At 38.7% G+C, this 19391-nt stretch overlaps 1 protein-coding gene across 1 annotated transcript; it reads right to left on the bottom strand.

Annotated features, from left to right (window-relative positions):
* Nucleotides 1-1308: 1308 nt before the first annotated feature.
* On the bottom strand, nt 1309-18550 carry zswim7 (zinc finger, SWIM-type containing 7). The gene is made up of 5 exons (XM_023280175.2): nt 18431-18550; nt 15734-15755; nt 14256-14358; nt 5408-5512; nt 1309-1909 (listed from the first exon to the last, which is right to left on the bottom strand). Exons 1-5 carry the CDS (start codon nt 18504-18506, stop codon nt 1799-1801), a joined length of 417 nt encoding a protein of 138 aa, XP_023135943.1. The 5' UTR covers nt 18507-18550; the 3' UTR covers nt 1309-1798.
* Nucleotides 18551-19391: the final 841 nt, after the last annotated feature.

Genomic DNA, 19391 nt, shown 5'->3' with positions numbered 1-19391 from the left:
CAGAATCCAGTATTACTCACTGGTTGGTCATTACATTTTAGTAGTTTGATTTCACTGTTTAAAATGATGCCACCTCTTTTCAGACAGAACCTGTGATAATAAAACAATACAAAATATTTAGTTCCGTGTTAATAAAGCACTTAAAGCTTTAAGTATGGCTAAATGCTTTTTTCAAAATTAAATATATCACTCCTTAGGTGGTAGTGGCCCCAAGTTCAGTAAAGTTGGAAAGATATTCACAGATTCGGACTTCCAGCATCAATAACTCGTTAGATACAGGTTGTCAAAACATAAACGGTGCCTCTTTCCCATCGTTGCAAGGCAGACAATGTGCTACAAGCCCAGTTTTATCAAAAGTAGCTGTCTTTCAAGCTACAGGAATAACATTGGTGTCTATGGAGTGAACAGGGTCCGTCTGCAATTTGCAAAACCGCTGCAACAGTAAAGAGAGACAAATATTCAATAACTTCACTCTTATACATTGTAGTGTCACTAAAATCACTGCAGCCTTCAACTGGCTCCTGTTGACAAAGTGTTTTAACAGAAATGTAAATGCTGTAATTTGATTCTTTTAATGAACCATGTAACTTGAATGGATGTGATGCTGGTGTGACCACAGTGCACACGTCTGATGTTGCTCACAGTGGTCCAAGGGACACTCAGGGAGTTTGTGTGTTTGCTCAGACTCAGGAAAAATTAGAGGAAACATTAGGCCTTAATTTTTTCACACATCTTTTGGAGAAAATGCATGTGCAGCACCACAAAGATCATCTTGATGAATCCGAACAGTTCCAGTAACAACATCTCAATGAGACACTCAGCAAACGCTGAACAGGGCTGATCTCCATCGCTGCCAACCCAGGTGGACTCCACTTGGGCTTCTCAAATGGAGTTCTTTGAACACAAGGACATGGCTTTGGTTTCAAGATAGAAAGGAGAAGCATCCAACCCTAAGAAGATGGTCGAACATGATACTGCTTTGACCGTGTTTTTCAGCTAATGGGCAAGGAAACTTTGTCAAAGTGAACAGGATCATGAGAAAAGAAACCTGTATTAGAGACTGTGGAGGAAAACACCAGGCAGTTTGCAGAAAAAAACCTGTCCTTGGGCAGCAATGGAGCTTCCAACAAGACAGTGATCTAAAACTTTCAGCCAAACTGGTGAAGAAATGATGAACAGAAACAATATGTACACTCAGCCCAATCAGAGTTTAGACCTGAATCCCATCAAACATTTGTGGAGGAACTAAAGACCAGAATGACAATGAGGAAGCCTTAAACCTCAAAGATCTGGAGATCATCACAAAGAGGAGCTGAACAAAGAGTTGTTTATGTATTTTCTGTCTAGAAGAAATAACAGTAGTAAAAAACAAATTCACTATAAATCAAAATTTGTAAATGGATATGAATAATTTGGGTTTTGATGTGTGACACATTGCAAAAATTGTTCATGTTTTTAAAAAGTCTCAAGTAAATTCAGTGTGCAGATGCTCACTAACTCTGTAATTGATGCCGCCTTAGATAAAAGGAAACTAAAAATAAAGCAGCATGTACTCATCTAACAGATGTCACATCCTTGGAAACAGATTAGGAACTCTTCAAAAAATAAATAAATAAAGGCAACATCTGTAGTCTTTCAGAGACATATGAAAGAGCAGGATATCTGATTCCCGTGTTCCCGTGCTCCGGTCCTCTCTGCAGTGACCTGAAGTGTCCATTTAAAGCACCGACTGTCATCCAAAAGGCTCCGTGTCCCTGAGTGAGCCCCTGTAGACCCAGGTGTGCTGGTCCACCTGCTGTCACGGTGCTGATGTCCTGCTGAGCAGAATGGACATCTGCTGATCAGACACACTCTCCTGCTGAGTCACAGCCATGGCCTGACACAGGTACACCGCCAGGATGTGTTTGCACTGGGAGAAAAGATTGCAGACATCGATTCATTACACGAACACCAGCATCAATGTGATTAATGAGGCGGATATGAAAACATAATGACAGTCCAGGTAATTTAAAATCAGAGATCAGATGTAAACACACGACTAGATGGGCATCACTTGGCTCTGAACTGTTGGAAATGTTCCACTGACTTATCGTCACTCTCAGAATATTAGTTACAAAGCAAATGTGAGAACAATTCTAAACGTTTATATAAATGAAAAGTACATTTGATGAAGAGGGCTATTAGTGTGTATTGTTTTCTAAATGGGTTTTTGTGTGATGAATAACAAGAAGTTTCAGAACCTAAATGTGTGTGGGGTGACAAACACCTTGCAGTTTTGCATTGGTGTGCCACTGAAACCATACAGAGGCTCCTCTCATTATTATCTGCACTGACATGTTAATCATTGACTTGTTTTCCCCCTCAGCCTCCTGCAAGAATCACAGATGAGTTTTCCTTCACACTAACACTTCTGATAGTTTGTGTTTAGCAATAATATGGCCCAAACTGAAAAGGACAAAAGTACAAAAGTTTATTCCCCAGCTTCTCCTGTCAGCTGTTGAATATCATATGTTGGCTGCCTGCTGTTGGTGTGAGAACATATTTATCGGTCCTCTGACCTACTTGCAGTACAGAGCAGACCTGGTTTGATCTTATCCAGTCATGCTGGAGTATGCAGAGCACCAGAATGAAGAGAGTGGTTCCAGCGAGGCAGGAGGACTGACTGCATGGTCAAACTCGCTGTCTCCAGAGTGCAGGACTGTTTTGATGTCTGGATTGGAGGGTTATGCTAAAATCGAAATCCACCATCATTTAGCATTCACACATGGAACGACACAAACTCAATCTCTGCTTCATAAAACTAGCTTGAAAAGTTGCTGGAGAGTAAATATTTGGCATTTTTCTGGCTTCTGTGTGTTGTCATGGGGAATATCAACGGTGCTGATGTGCTCACGGGGAGTCTCCATGCTCTACTGCAGTCCTCTGTTTCTCACACTGATTTTAGCAGCATCCTCCAGGGAAACAAATCTCCCTGACAGTCGGAGGAGGAGCGGAGGTCGTGTTCTTGCACATATTTGAAGCCAAAACAGTCAGTCGGAGCCACTGGGAGACGCCCATCAGTGACCAGACTAAAACATGACCTGACCACAACACATCTGTCACACACATTTCAAAGTGTGCTTTGTCTCGCTTGACTGGGTAAAGGCTTTTTCTAGGACACACGCTTGACTGACAAGACACAATGTCTGTGAAACAGCTTTCACAACTGTGTGTAAATATGCCACCGTGTCTAATGTGCACCATACATATGTGTTCTGAGCTAGTGTTCAACCCCAGCAGGACACATTATGTGTATTTGTGTGTCTTGTCTTGTTCTTTGTATGGTCCGGGACTTCTTGACATTTTCCTTAGACTAGTGTTGCTAAAAGTGTTGGGGGCGCAGAGGCATGGCAAGGTGGATGCGAGCGACTGGGAAGAAAAGGTCTGGGAACTAATTAGTTAAACTATTGTCTTAACATCGGCCTGTTTTTCGCGGCGCACAACAATACTCAAACTGCGCTGACCGTTTCTCAATACCAAGTACGCAAGTCCATACTTGCATGCGAGTCCGTACTTGTGTACTTGGTAAGTATGGACGTAAGTACGGACTCCTGAAAACGCTTCGTTATGTGCAAGTGGAACACCAGCCTACTTGATGACGTCACCACCTCAGCTCATCTCCTCCGATTATCTTTACCAATGGTGTCACACATACGGCCAAGGGGCCAAAACCAGCCCGCCACATGGTCCATTTCGGCCAACAGGATGACTTTACAATGTGTACAAATTACAGAGAAGACATTAACTGTAAATTGTAAATTTGTAAACTGTAAATTTGAAATAATTTCTAGGCCTTGACAAGTTGTTTTGATCACAAAGTAAAATACTAGATTGTTCAGTTCCAGACAGCTGTGAGTAAATGTTTTGTGCCTTTGTGGAAACACTGTGATCTGTCAGTTGCAATGCATGTGTAAATGATCAACTGAGGCGCAACACTGTTGAAACTGAACTTATTTTTCTTAAGAAATTTCAGAATAATCATAATGTTTTGTAAAAAGATAGTTCATTAAATGTGATCATTTTCAGAATGTACTTTTTCGAACTAAAACAAAGGAAAAAAGTTGAAGTTGTCGTTATTTATAGGTTATTATGCTCTGATTTTATTGCTGCCCACTTGAGATCAAATTGGGCTGTATGTGGCCTTTGAACTAAAATGAGTTTGACATCCGTGATCTTTACTGTGGAAAACAAACAAATGGAAAAAATATATATATACACATAGCGCATAAGTTTTTTGTCCCCCGAAAGGGTGCCTGACAGAAAAAGTTTGAGAATCACTGACTTAGACCATCAAGGCATCAAGGCTGTATTAGTTTCCACTGGAGGTTTGGGGGAATCTCCGCCTCATTTCTTAAAACAAGCTAGGTACAGTTTGGTAAGTTATTTGGTGCCAGTGCCCTGGGTTTAACCTTGCAGGCTACAAATAGGCTACTTCCCAACCTCCTGACAGGTGCAGGAACACCACTCAGAGGCTGCAGGGATCACCCAGAACTGAACAACACTACATACAACTCTCCTGCTTCTTTTTTTATAGGAAAAAAAAAACTTTATTTTTCCCTTTCAGTATTATTCAAAAAAGGTGCTGTAATAATAATCAATGAAATGCCAGTTAATAACACAACTCTATTTATGAAGATGTGTACAAATTAATAGTCATCTAATACTGCTCAAAGCAAAATTTTGAGTAGAAATTTATACAGTACTCTCACTTTTTTATTAAACTATTTAATTCAGAACACATGATCAGACATTTTCAGAATATTGTGCTATTTCATGTTATTTTAATAATGCTGTATTAGCATTGACACATTTTTTTGAAGATGTTCTGACTTTATGACCCCAACTAAATACCACGTTGTGTTATATACCATAACATGATATTTAGTTGAGGTCAACTGAATATTGGATCCAACAGTCAGCAATTTTTGGATTACTGTTTTTCTTCTTCTGTTTTAAAAGACTCCTGCTAAAATCTCTTAATTTAAAGTGCACTATTTTGGCTCTAATGCAGCCGCTTGTCTCTATTTGTTGATAACTATAAACTACAACTATGCACTTTGAAGTCTCGAGAAAGGTCCCACCCACAGCACTATCTGACTGGTTACACGTCATGAGAAACAGCCCATCAACAATGAAATCTAAATGTTGAATTAAACATTTGTAAAACATAAATAAGTAAGAACATTACACTGACGTTTTGTGTTGGAGGGAATTTTAACACCAAGATTGTCATTGTTGATGCAAATGTATTTCAGTTCCAAATAATAGTCTCCAGGATTGCTAATAACTGGTGTTGGCCCTGAATAAAACAAATCAGTTGACACCTGATGTGAAGCCAAACATATGCAACAACTGGTACAAGACTCACCAGCAGGCCTTCATTCCTCCGTAGCACAGTGTAGGCAAAGGCTGGACAGGGGCAGTAGTGACAGGACAAGAAGCAAGTGTACAAAGTCCCAGAGCCTCCAACTACCTGCAACAGATTCATGCAAAGTATAGTTAAATATGTGACAAAGCTTGTTTGCGGTGACCTGAGTCGAAAGGTTATACTCAGAGACAAATATAAACTGTTTCCTTATGAGAGAGGAGGTTCAACTATGAGATATTTGTGTTGGCGGCTGTGTGCTGTAGCCGCGCAACAGTGGAGACAGTAAAAGTGTGAAAAGGTATGAAGGAAAACAAGCTCTTTAATGCGTTTCCCTCAACTAGTTCAGGCATGAACGGCTGAGTTCTGAGAAAGTAGTGAGAACATGAACTTGTGTCCAAGAACATCTTCTCCTTTTTTAACAGACAATATTGTCTCTGTCTCTCTGCAACCTTAAACAATCGTCATAGATTATGATGGTGACCAACAGGCAAACAAACAATACAAACCAGCTTTTTGATTTCTTTTTTAATTTTCAGATCATCTCAAAAATTCACTGCTTTTTCTCCTGGACTAGTAATGATGTCATCAGTAGACAAGCCCTGCAGCTACTTCATGTGTGAAATCAAACTGTTCACCCATTATGACAGCAGTCACGGTGTTTTACTGTTATGTAGACACAGCTTCTACTACACAGCTGTAAGTCCTTAATTCAAACACACCATTTTGGTTGTAGTACATCAAAGTTCACAAAAGCTGTCACTGTTTTAACTGATTCTGTACTTTGCAGCTTTGAGATTCAAAACTACTGACTTTACAGTCCACATTACAGGCGTATCCTAATGTGAACTATTTTTGGTTGGATCTTCTTTTTAAATGTTTCATAAAATTGAGCAGATTGGTGTTTGAGTTGAAGGTGAGGCTACTTCCACCAACCTCATCATTTCACATTAGTTTTTAGGGGGAGACGAGGTAGAAATGATGCATTTTTAAACAAGCTGTATGGGGTGTTTAATGGCCTTGGCTGACAGAACCTCCTGTCCACGGTGTCGGCACTCACTCCCACCTACAGACAGTGATTTAAGTGTCGTCCTCATGCACATGGCACATGAGGACATTAGGTAGTTGGAATAGCGTGACACTTCACCATAACTAATGCTTCCCAAGCTGGCAGAGCAGGCTCCATTATTCTGCAGAGCTCCAATAAATTACCTTTCCCTATGACCTATGAAAGTAAAAGCACCTCATTTGTTCAATGTGACACTTCATTATAAATAAAGAACAAAAGAGACAATCACATGGACTTAAAGCACCTCAGGAGAGATGAACACAGCACCATGCACACTGTGATGAGGACAGAAGCAGTAAAGCTGTGGTGACCAAGACGAGGACTGCAAGTGTTTGTAAAGAGCCAAGTTTATTGAAAACCAGCTCACACTTGGGCTCCTTTTGTTTTCCTGCTGGCATCATAGATAATGTGGCTCTGCTTCAGCTCAACACTGCAAAGCTGGCAGCGAATATCATCAAAAGGCACAACAAACTGGAGGCTTCCACCGGCTGGCAGTGCTCCAGGCCTCTTCAACAAACACTAGCCATCAAGAGCTGTCATTTACTCACTGCAGATGGAACGGTGAGAGTTAAAGACTCAGAAAAGTTTTTGGCTGCATCTCAGCTTGAAACACTGGCTCTCATGGGAATACTTGTCAGGAAGCCATGGTGAGCCTGAGGACCAGGAGTTGGGACAGCCCTCCGTCCACTGTGTCCGCCTCACAAACAGGGCTTTGGGGAAATTAAAATCTCTGGGAAGCCGCCGTATCTATATGCAATCAGATAGTACAGACAAATTACAAATTTAAGGAAAAACCTGAACCCGTCACCTCAACAGTGGCTGGTGGCTCTGTTATGCTGTAGGGGGTATTTTGCTGACATGGTTCGAGTCCACTAGTCTCCTTAAAGAAAAGAGTCACTGCAAATACAGTTTGGGGAGTTTGGAGGGTGAGTGATCAACTTTATGATTTGATGTCGTCCAGGATGACAATACTTCCATAAAACACGACAACTCACTGAATGTTTTGATGAAAATAATGCGAATTGTATGTTACGGCCTTCAGTGCCCAGATCTCAACACATTTAGGAGCTATGGACCAATGTGTTAGTGTTCTCCATCACATCATCAAAATAACAAATAAGGTAGTATCTTTTAGAAGAATGGTGTTCACCTCTCCAGCAGGGATCAGAGACTTAGAGAATCAATGCTAAGGTGCACTGAAGCAGTTCTGGCAGCATGTAGTGGCCCAACACCTTACTAAGACACTTCATGTTGGATTTTCCTTTTGTCTATATATTTGTATTGCCAGTCCTTACTGACTGAATACGTTTAGCTTGACTAAAGTGCTTCAAGATCCAGCTGTGTTTCATGTGTGCTGACTTTAAGTGCTAAAAAACCTTCTTCTCCATGTCATATAGACTTTTTTTTGCATTCCCATCAAGCGAACCTTTTGGCAAACTAATGGCACTTGAGAAAGGATAAATTGTTTTGAGTCTCTTCAGCTGCCACTCTCTTCAACCACTCATTCACTCAGCACAGGCACAACATTATCTGAACCAACCCTTCCACCACCTTGCGAGGACATTGACGCTCTGTTGTTTGCCACAGATGTCATACAGCATCTGATCAGCAGTGTCAAACATGATCTGCGGGCTCAGGAAATGCTTACTCCAAGCTGGTACATTTTTTTTCTACCGCATCCTGTCACTATACTGTCCAACAGGTGAAAAGATACAAAAACAAGATTCCAATATTAACAGCAATTGAAATATGTGCATGTTAGAAGCTTTAATTAATTATTTAGTATTGGTTTATAATTTAATATATATCTACTGATTGATTTTTTTTAATAAGTCACTTTATTTAGTCTATAAACTGTCAGAACATACCAATTTTTTAAAATGCCAAGTGTGTGCAACAAATAACTCAGAAACCTAAAGACAGAAACAGCAACCTCAATATTTAGTTGTGCAAAACCGTAAAACTGCAATCTACAGTTTGTTCATGTGTGTAGAAATATCAGCTGATTAATGATTAACAGAGCTGATGAACAGAAAACGAAATCTGCAACAAGTCTGACAACTGATTATTCATTTCAAGCAAATATAAGGACAAGTAAAATCAGTTAAAGTAGAAGTCAACCAATTATCGGCTTTGATTGGATTCAATAGTCACAATTTTTCCAATTTCCAGAATTTTTTTTAATTGATTCCCTATATTCTGCATTTCTCCAATTACTATTATTGTTTTTTAAACTGAAACCAGACAAATAAGGTTAATTATTCCATCAAGGAACATGGTGAAGTTATGTGACGATCGGCGTTGGTTTGTCTGTTCGCAACATTACTCAAAAATAGACAAACGGATTTGGATGAAATTTACAGGGAAGGTCAGAAGGGACACAAGGACCACCTGTTTAGATTTTGGCACTGATGCGGCTTATAGTCTGGATCCACGGATTTGTCAAAGATTTCTATATCATTGCGAGATAGCAGCACGGCGTCACTGTAACTATGATTACCAGTGAACACTACGTCAGCAGCCTGATGACGACCACATGATTGCGATTCTACTACAAATCATCCGATGCAGACCACAAATAAATTTTTTAAAGATTTCATCCGTCGGAAATCACGACTGAGCAGCCTGGCACTCTCTGAGTGCTTTTCTTGTTCAAAAATGTGCTACTTTAGCTCTGATACAGTTACATCTCTCTACCTGTAGTCACAGTAACACAGAACTACCTAGAGCACCATCTGACTGGTTCTGCATCACAAGTTAGAACCCAAAAACACGACTTGGAGTTTGTCTAGTCTTTCAAATACAAAGAATACATTTTTTTTACTACAAATGTATCTAAATTCCAAACATTGGTTATCAGTTTCCTTAATTACTGATAATTTGCATCAGTATCAGTGATAAAAGAAACATGTTGGCCAACAGCTGAGGAAAGATGAGATAAAAGATACTAAAGATAAAGTCATTGCTATTTTGATGAAAATCATTGCAAAGTAAATAGTTTGGTGGTGTGGAAAGAAAATTAAATAACTGAAAAAGTGGTAGATTACAAAATAATAAAAACAATTGTTCTTATACTTTCCTTTTGTGTTTACACATTTTGAGTTTCATTAAAGTCAGTAAGTCACGACTGCTGTTTCCCAACAGATGTCGGTACACCATCCCTTACGAAAAGGTCACCGAGCATTAGGAACGAGATAAGGTGAAAAATCCCAGCTGTAAAATGCCACGTTCTCATGAGTTATTCATTCCTTCTAAGGAAAGAGGAGACCAAATAACCACAGCAACACAAGAAAGTCCATTGTGTCCCATGGAAACAATATATTAACAGGAAATGACAAAAATGTCGGAATTTGTAAATTTACCAACTTGTATCGCAGCATCTCTGACACAGGGCCCAGTTAGTACGTCATCGTACTTCCAGTACACTCACACAGAACCCTATGATGTCTGAGATAACTGGGGTTTTTTTTAATCCAGTGAGAGATAACTTCTCTCTCATCCTCTCATCCCCTCACAGGAAATTTGTATGAACTCTTGAAAAGTGGATGACTAATTTCAGGGAAGCTTTATTTTTGAAATGAGGTTCCGTTCCTTGAACGTCATCATTGGCTTCACTCTATTCCAGAGATCTAATGACGCTTTTCTAACTGACAGAGCTGTCACATGCTGTCCAACGATGCTCTATCTTCAGTAAAAACATCAGCCTCGAGGTGAAACTGAAAGATCAGGGCTGTCACCACGTCACCTTTGGTCCGTCAAGCGGCATCTTCCTCCCCTTTAGCTTATATTTCTTAAAAGTCCCAGACCTGGTGTGATTAAATTCAGCCAAAACTTAAGTTATAACTCAACCCTCTGAACCCCAAGCAGTTTCTAGTTGTTTTTTTCGCTCCTGTCACATTTGTCCTCACTGTGGGCTCAGTTTTTATGTTAATATAAAGTCCTGCACCTCTATGGTAACAGCATAACAATGGCTAGAAATAGAAAAAAAAATCTTTAAAAAGTCATTTAAAAAAGCCCAAAAACAAATGTTGAACCTGCTTGATTACTGCACACACATTATTTTCAACAGATGTTCTGTTTGACAAGGCCTATTCACATTTTTACAAAATACGTGTTTTCCACATCACTCTGCACATCAACTGTAGACCAACAATTTGCACCTTGCTCCTCCATATGCTATTTTTGAGCAACGCTGTGTTTGTTTTATTGATCAACTATGTTTTATTTTCCTCTCAGTCTCGCTTCTTGTCTCCTCTCTGCTGTGCAAACACAAACTGCAATTCACCTAATAAGTCTCTAAATTTTTGTCACATGACTGTTGGTTGCTGTCGAGTCACTCAAAGCTTCTCAGTGGTGCCAGGGAGGACAGAATTATTTTATGTTTTTAACGGGGTCTGGCACAAACTGTTAATTTTTTGGTGAATTGTTGGATGAAAAGTAGAAAAAATATATTTTGATGAAAGTCCCATTTTAAGCCTATCTTGGCTAGTTTTTTAAATAGATTGCATATGAAAGATTTTCCTGACTGAAGCATATGTCACATATGATATGTTCACAGACAACTGGAGGGATAAAAACCTATTGAAAACTTTTTCAGTTTTTTACAATTTAGGCCTTTGATGATGTAATTTCATTTTTTTAAAAAATATGCCTATCCCCTATCCTGGAGTCTATCCCAGCTGACTTTGGGTGAAGGCAGGGGACACCCTGGACAAGTCACCAGTCTATCACAGGGCTACACATAGACACAAACAGTCACACTCACATTCACACCTACAGACAATTTAGAATCACCAATTAACCTCAGCACATTTTTGGACTGTAGGAGGAAGCTGGAGTACCTGGAGAAAACCCATACATGCACAGGGAGAACATGCAAACTCCATACAGAAAAATCATGCGAAGGCCGGGACGCGAACCAGGGATCTTCTAGCTGCAAGGTGAAAGTGCTAACCAAAAAGCCAATGTGCAGCCAGAGTCAGAGAACAGCGTAAGTTAAATAGTTGGCGTTACGACGTCAACTGAACAGTAAATTCTAAAGTAAAGTCCTCCTAAATGCATCACTAAAACATAAAACAGACCAGTTAACATCACAGCAGCAACACTCACAGCTGCTCATGAGACAAAGTGAACTCCACATTCAAAACGTCTGACAAAGACAAACTAGAACATTGTGTGATAATTAACATGCAGTTTTTGTTGAAAAAATGTTCCAGTGAGAGGGCGTGCATTTAGGCATGATGTAATGCTACTGTTCTCAAAAGACAGGCCTGTCCGTGCAGGTAGGTGAGAAGCCTGGGACAGATCTGAGTAGGTCTCACAGCTATTTAAAGAATACTCTCATTCCATCAAATACACAACCTGATGACACTGTGTACTTTTTCGTTGTGCTCATCTTGAAACTTTTGCCTTTAAAATTTGTCATTAAGAATTACATGCTACTGAAATACTCTGTATCATTTATAAAAAATGTTCTGTTATATACCAAATGGCCATAACGTTAAAATGATCTGTGCGATATTATGTAGGAGATCCCCTTGTGTTGTTAAATCAGCTCTGAGGGGTCTTGTGTCTCACACCAGGACAAGGCAGAAGATCCTTTGGGTCCTTTGTGTTTTGGGGTGGGGCCTCTGTGGATGAGGCTTTTTTTGGCACATTCCACAGATACTCAATCAGACTGGTATCTGGCGAGTGTGGAGGCACTGGCCTACAACAGTGTGTAGGTGGGTACTACATGTCAGAGTAACATCCACATGAATGTCAGGACAAAAGGTTTCTGAGCAGAACATTGCTTTGTAATGTGATGATCAATGTCATTAACTTCTTCTGTTAGTCATGTCAATGTCTAGCAAACAATGATCTGCTGAGTTGGATGTTTTGGGTTTTACACTTATTTGTTTGCTCGCTGAGTGACATGAGAAGATTAATCCCATGCTTTCAATCTTTATTCTAAGTTTAGCTAACTGGTGACTGGCTGCAGTTTTATATTGTTATCATTTTGTGTTGATTGACAGACCTGTCCAGGGTGTCCCCTACCTTCACCCCAAGTCAGCTGGGAAGGCTCCAGCCCCCCTTGACCCTAATGAGGATTAAGGGTGTATAAATAATGGATGGATGGATGAGACTGACATTGGTCCCCAAGTCTTGGCAAGAATTGAAATAAATGTGTTTTCCAAAATATCAAACTACTTCCACTATAAGCGTTTGATCCATAGTTAATCTACAGCTATGAGTGAGCAGCAGCCTGCATCCACGTGTGAGTGGCGTCCATACTGAAGTGTTGCAGAACAAAACGTTAACAGTGGAGCATTAAGCAGAGGATGTGTGACCTTCCCACAGGTTCAGTCTGACAGTTAACACTTGCTCTACTCCCACTGAACATTAGACAGTCTGCCAACCTCCAAATTACTGTTAGGACTTCTAAACTTACAAACACAGCAAGAATTAAATGACACTGATCTACACAGACAGGCTGCAAATAACAACTAACATAGCCTGAAATGATTTTCATACTTGATTACTCTGTCAATTAGTTTCTCATTTAAACTGCACTAGAAAGAAATCTAGAAACAGGAGAAAAAAAAACAAAAATAAAATGCCACACTTTGAAAATATATACACCCCATGCTGCAGCTCTTCCCTTTCTATTCCAAGCCCCTCGACATTTGTGGCTTCACCCAGGATTTGTATCTTGCTCTCTCAAGTAAAAGTCCCCCATACAACCCATTGTGCCACCACATCCTGTTCTCACTGTGGTCTTTGTTGCCCTTTATACCCTCTCACCTGGTGTGGGGGGAAAGACCTGTCATTGGTTTAAATCTCCTTGCCTACACCAGCTTTAATCAATTATTCATTCAGTCTATGCAATGTGAAATGGAAAAAAAGGATGGAAAAACACACAGCTTCCTCAAGCTCAGAGCAATATCATTAAACTACTGCTGTCCAGAAACTTCACAACCAAAACAGATTTCATTTACTGTCACTACAATAGAAACAAGCAGCCAGTTTGTGTTAAAATCCATGTAATCAATGAATAATTGTAGCTCAGCATTAGACTAGATGATATTAAAACCTCAGTCAGTACAAAAAACATGCTTTAGAAATCACAGACGAGTGTGGAAAAAAGAAGACGAAAAGGAAACACTTTTTGAGGGGGATGATGTTTTCCAAAAGAGAAGCCAAAACAAACATGATTATATTAATCGTTTCGAATGCAAGCTGCTGGACAGCAAACATCAGACAGCCTTCAGGGGAAAGAAGTGAAACAATTAAGACGCAATAGCTGAGATGAAGGTCTCCCAACAGAACAAAATCCATGTCTTTATTTAGCTGCATTGTAATTTACGATACCTTTCATAAAGCTATTTTTACAAGAGCTTGAAGGAGTTTACAGGAAATTTGGGGCACAATGACCACAACCTCAGTGGACCGCCGTGTTTCTCCCACCACAAGCTACATCCTACTGACGTTAACTCAGAGGACAGCGTGACTCGGGTCATGTTTTGACGCAAAATGAAAAATAGCTGATTGATAGGACTAGGACAGAAATAAATTTAAGAATTTGATATTATCTCTGCAGAAAATCACAACATTTAATAGTTTATCTCAGAAGAATGTGAATGTTCTTGCACACAACAATTATATAGTAGGTTTCCTGTGGAAGGCTGTGGAATTGTGACAGTAATTTGATGTTATTGCAAACATTATTCATTTGTAGGATGTTATCTGTGCAAGTAGGACAAGTGATGGTAAAGTTTCTGTACTGACAGATACATAACAGACCTGGAAGGCTTTGCGTCCACTGGGAGAGGACAGACAGGTGACTGAATGCTGGTCGACCAGGTCCAAAGCTTGTAATGCACAAGGTCCGAAGACAAACCTCAGCCTGTAAGACATTAGAAAATAAACATGAAAGTCAAGGGAAACACATGAAGACATTATCCATAATGTGTTTTGTGTTTTTCCAACTCAAGTTTAGTTCATGTAGTTGACTGAGAGAAAATTAATCAGAAGAAGACTGTAATAATCAGTTAAATGTTGGTCAATCTTTAGGCAAAAAACTATATATTTGATATTTTAGGTTCTCAAACTTGCTGGTTTTCTTTTCTTACATTATAGAATATTGAAGATCTTTGGGTGTCAAACTGCTGGTCAATATTTGACGACGTCACCAATCACCAAGCGATTAATTGAAAAAACAATCAAAAGATTACTCAAGAATAAAAACAATCAACTCTTGAAGCCCTATCTGGAAAAGAAACACAAGTTTTGCAAAACAAAGACACTGTTCCAGATTTACAAACAGAAACTTCACTCCTGCTCATGTGTGTAATTGTCTCGTCAGCCTCTTGTGAAGCTGGATTTTGAGGCTGGCATTGGTAAAAGAACCAGCAAAACTGCTTCTTTTACAATCATTTCATCAGTGCATGTTTATTCAAAGTTAGTGTATGATTGTGAATTTAGAGGGAAGTTCTTGCTCTGTGATTTTAGGGAACTAACACCAAAACCTAATATTTAAAGTTGATGCAAGAAATTACTTTCCTGTCCTCTTCCTTCTTCCCACACATCATCTGGTTAAGAATCTAAGCATATATAAATAAAATAGTATTCAACCACCTATCTGTGGAAAAAAAGATGTAGCATACTATGTCCCCATGAGATCAGAATTATGTGGACCAATGACCAGTAACTGCATTTACCTGAATCACTCAGTTTGATGGCCGTGGAAGTGGACAACAGGAGTTTGTTGGTATATGGTCTATATGTTTCTCTACTGATGGAAACCAAAGATACATTCAAAAAAGAAATGGTCTGCTTGTGAACTACCACAGAGTGTGATGAGCCCCCTAATCCAGAGGTTTCCTGACTAACAAACAGGATGTGGTGCTGCTGACCCAGACAGAAACCTTCGCTCTCCGTAGGTCAAACTGCTGCCAGGAAACGTCTCCATAAAGAAACAGAGCAGCATCATGACAATGTGTCTCAGTACTACGTCACTTGGGCAAATCCAGACAGTAGAAAATGCCTCTTTCGTCTTCCTCAGTGTGGTTTCTGCACGTCACACCCACTGAGATTCAGCCATGTGCAAACCCTTTTACTTGTGACAAAAGTTAGAGAAGACTGGATGACAATTTTAATCATAGTCTCAGAATGAAAAAAAACATCAGTGAAAGAAAACTAATTTAATTTGGTGGCAGAGCTAGTAATAAATAAACATGATGGCAGTAAATGTAAAATGTAATAAGAAAATGAATACTTACGCAATTAGCAGATCATTGGGGACTGCAAAAAGAAGAAAGATTTCTTAAAAAGTAAAAACTTTACCCCACAAATTTAACAGTGATGAAAAAGTTCGTATGAAAAAAATACAGTGAGAATATGGCTGCTGAAGTGTTTGGAATATGTTTAGAAAACAAATTCTGCTTTTATGTAGAGATAGAGGTAAAGACAGATTATACAGCGAAGCAAAAAGAACCTTTATAGTTTTGGCCATACTTATTTAGTTTAACTTTGCCTCTCAAAAAAGTTTTTACTAGCCGCTGGAGAACTGTGCCCAGATAATGAGCGCCTAGTGTTCTCATTTTGGGACACATTAAACTGTAACACTGCATTTTAATAGAAAACACTGTTAAAAAAAAAAAAAATAATAATAATAATCCATTCAATTTTATATGCAATTACCAATGGAAAGTGAATTTCAACATGCACCACAAGCCATATTTTTTTAACCATTTATTTTTAAATGCTTGTTTATCTACTGTGTGGTTTTGCATTTACATAGTTTCCTCTCTCCTGCTGGCACGGCACCAATAGACTGACGTGTGCAGAGAGAAGCTTATGACAATATATTTGTTGGTTCAAGTCAAATAGCTGTTTTAGATAATACAGGTAAAAAAAATAACTGTTGGCATGGCCTTGGGCACGGTCTCACAGTGGCTGTGTCAACTCTAACCTGAACAGGCGTGACTTCAGTTCAAAGATACGTTAACTCTGCCTGAAGCCAAAGCTAAAAATAGGCGTGTGTGCTTCAGTTTAGACATTTAAAAGAAGATTAGAACTAACAGCTACCAAATAATAGTGGAACAGTAATAACATTAAAAACGTCCATAAAGGCAGCGATAATTTGAAACAGGATGAGGCTGGATGTAATCTTTAATAATTTAAAATGTAACTTTGTTGAAAGTCTTTAGGGGCGTAACATGTCCGCATCCTACATTCTGCCTTTCAGAACTGACCTGGGACAATTAGAGCTGAACGATTTGGAAAAAAACATCTAAGTGCAAATTTTCTGACAGAAATTGTGATTTGATATGCAATTTGATATTTATAAATTCAAGCTTCAGTTCAATATTGATTGTCTAATTGATAATAAACAAAAAACACAAATCTAAATGGTGGTGATGACGCACCATCAAAAGCTTAACTGTCACACAGGGAGGACAGTACGAAATTAGAAAACCCTTGACCCAAAAGTTTAAACCCTGGATCAGATGCATGGCATAATGTATATGCTGAATTACAACCTTAACACTTTGTTAACTGCACTGTTTGAAATTGCGATTTCAATTTGAAATCACTAAATTTTTCAGTTCTGGAGACAACTCAACCAACCTCTACTTATTTAACAGCCTTGTCTATTATATGTCTTTTATCATATCACTTTGTATTATTGTCTTATTTTGCTTTACTGGATTCTGAATTCATTTGAGGGATACAAAAAAAAGTTTTGTAAAGCGGTGTTATATTTGTATTGTATGAAAAGTCTGATTAAATGATTATGTTCAGTAATTGTTTCAGGAACCTATTTATAAAGTTGGTGATGTGTGAATTATGGCAGCAGGCTGTTCAAAAATACTACCAGCCCTTTTCACATCAAATAAAAACATAAATGAGGTCTCTGTTCCATTTGAGCGTACCAGCAAGTCACAATACATCTTTACCCCAGCACATGTGTAAATTATAAAACCTAGGAGGCTCGCTGCTTCAGTTTTGGCTAATTGGTATACATAAAATAGAGAAAACAGCCACAAGTCATAATGTCTCCTGTAAAAAAGACCTACATTTGTAGCTGTATAAACCTGCGCAGGTCTGTGGTCAGACTTAAACCTCCTGTTGTCCTCATTTACGGGCACCAAAAAAATAGTGTTTCCTTGTCTGAAAAAAAATCCAAAAATCCTGCAAAAAAAAATTCCCCAAATTTCTAAAAATTTGCAAAACCTTCAGGAAGAAATTTCAAATAATTCCTTAAAAGTTCCCTTAAAAGTTTTGTTTAAAAAAAATCCCCCAAATTTGGCAAGAAAATTCTTGTAAATATTTTCAAAAAATCAGTAAAAATCTTCAAAAAAAAATCCTAAAAACCTCTAAAATGATTACATATATATCAGTAAAACTTCTAAGATTTTCTTTAAGAACATTCACATAAAAATCAACCAAAATCCAGCGAAATTCGCTGGATTTTGGTTGATTTTAATGTGAATGTTCTTAAGAAACATTTTTAACATTTTTTTTTTCCAAAAAATGTTCAAAGATTACTCAAAATTGTTGAAAATGTGGACATCAGAAGTTTCACTGTGGAAATATAAATATATTTTTCCACATTCTCAAACTTCAAAACGGATCAATTTTGACCCGCAGAACAGCACGAGAATTAAAACTGTTGCAACAGCGCCGCCTACAGTCCAGATAGTGAACTGCACTTGTTTAACGGCAGCAACACTGTGAAAATACACTAAATGACACGTTCACGTTTCTGTGGAGGATAGGAAAGGCAACTATGTTTTTAAAAATACAAGGGTTAGCTAGTCCGTCTTCTCGTTAAACCAGTTCAGAAAATCCCGAGTTTGTCAGTGCTCCAACCACCTGTTAGCTAGTGATGCTACAGCTAATTTATATCAAGACAAACCAACAGGCAGCGGTCGCTTAAGAACATGCATGTGTCTTTGGCCCTCTCGTCTTACTTTGAGACGTCTCTTGGTATGTTTTCTGAATATCTCGGAATAGTTGTTCAGCCACTGCAGGTAACACTGACCGCATTTTCACACCGCTGTGTTTCAGGAAGTCTTTGACTCTTCTAGCCAATCAGCTCCGACCTAAACATTACGACTTCCGGTGTTGTGTTCCTCCAAAATAGTCTGGGCAGAAGCAATGCGGAACTGTCTCAGCCATTTTCTACCAGTTAACAGACTCACACAGCTATGTGGTATTTCCACCAGGATGTAAATGCCTTTCACTAACACAACAGAAGCAGCTTCCTGCCTTCGCATGACGTCTTTAGCTAAACCATCATTACTGCACTGAAGCTTCTCACTTCTTCACGTCTGTTTTACCTGACGGACACATTATTGGTAGCACTGTTCTGCTTGCATTGATAGACACATTCCTGAGCTATGTACATTTGTTTTTATAATATCTCCTGTCAATTTAATGGTAACTTCGACTTTAACTAACAATTCTTTAAATTAATGATTTATGCAGTGATCATTTTCTAATTGAATCACTTAGTTGTTTGGTGTATAAAAAGTCTGAAAACGGTGAAAAATGGAGTGGATCAGTGTTTCTCAAAGCCCAGGATGACATCCAAATGTCTTTTTTCCAAAACCTAAAGATAGTCAGTTTACCATCTAAAGAGTAAAGACACCAGAAAAATATTTATGTTTAAGAAGTTGGAATCACATAATTTTTACTTTTGTCACTTAAAACTTTAATCAACTGATTGATTACCAAAATAGTTGCATAATCATTTAAGATTTTAAAACTGATCAGTTAACTGAATAATTGTTCTAGCTCTAATGGTAATTGAATTGGTATCTGTGCCACATTTACTAACATTCAACTTAAGTCTAATAATTATTATTACCAACTGGGATCAGTTGCATTTTACAAATTTACAAGGAATTGTCTGTATTTGTTCTTCCCTTT

The sequence above is a fragment of the Amphiprion ocellaris genome, chromosome 14, assembly GCF_022539595.1.
Source record: "Amphiprion ocellaris isolate individual 3 ecotype Okinawa chromosome 14, ASM2253959v1, whole genome shotgun sequence".
Classification (NCBI taxonomy): Eukaryota; Metazoa; Chordata; class Actinopteri; family Pomacentridae; genus Amphiprion; species Amphiprion ocellaris.
This window is presented reverse-complemented; position numbering and strand designations above follow the sequence as displayed.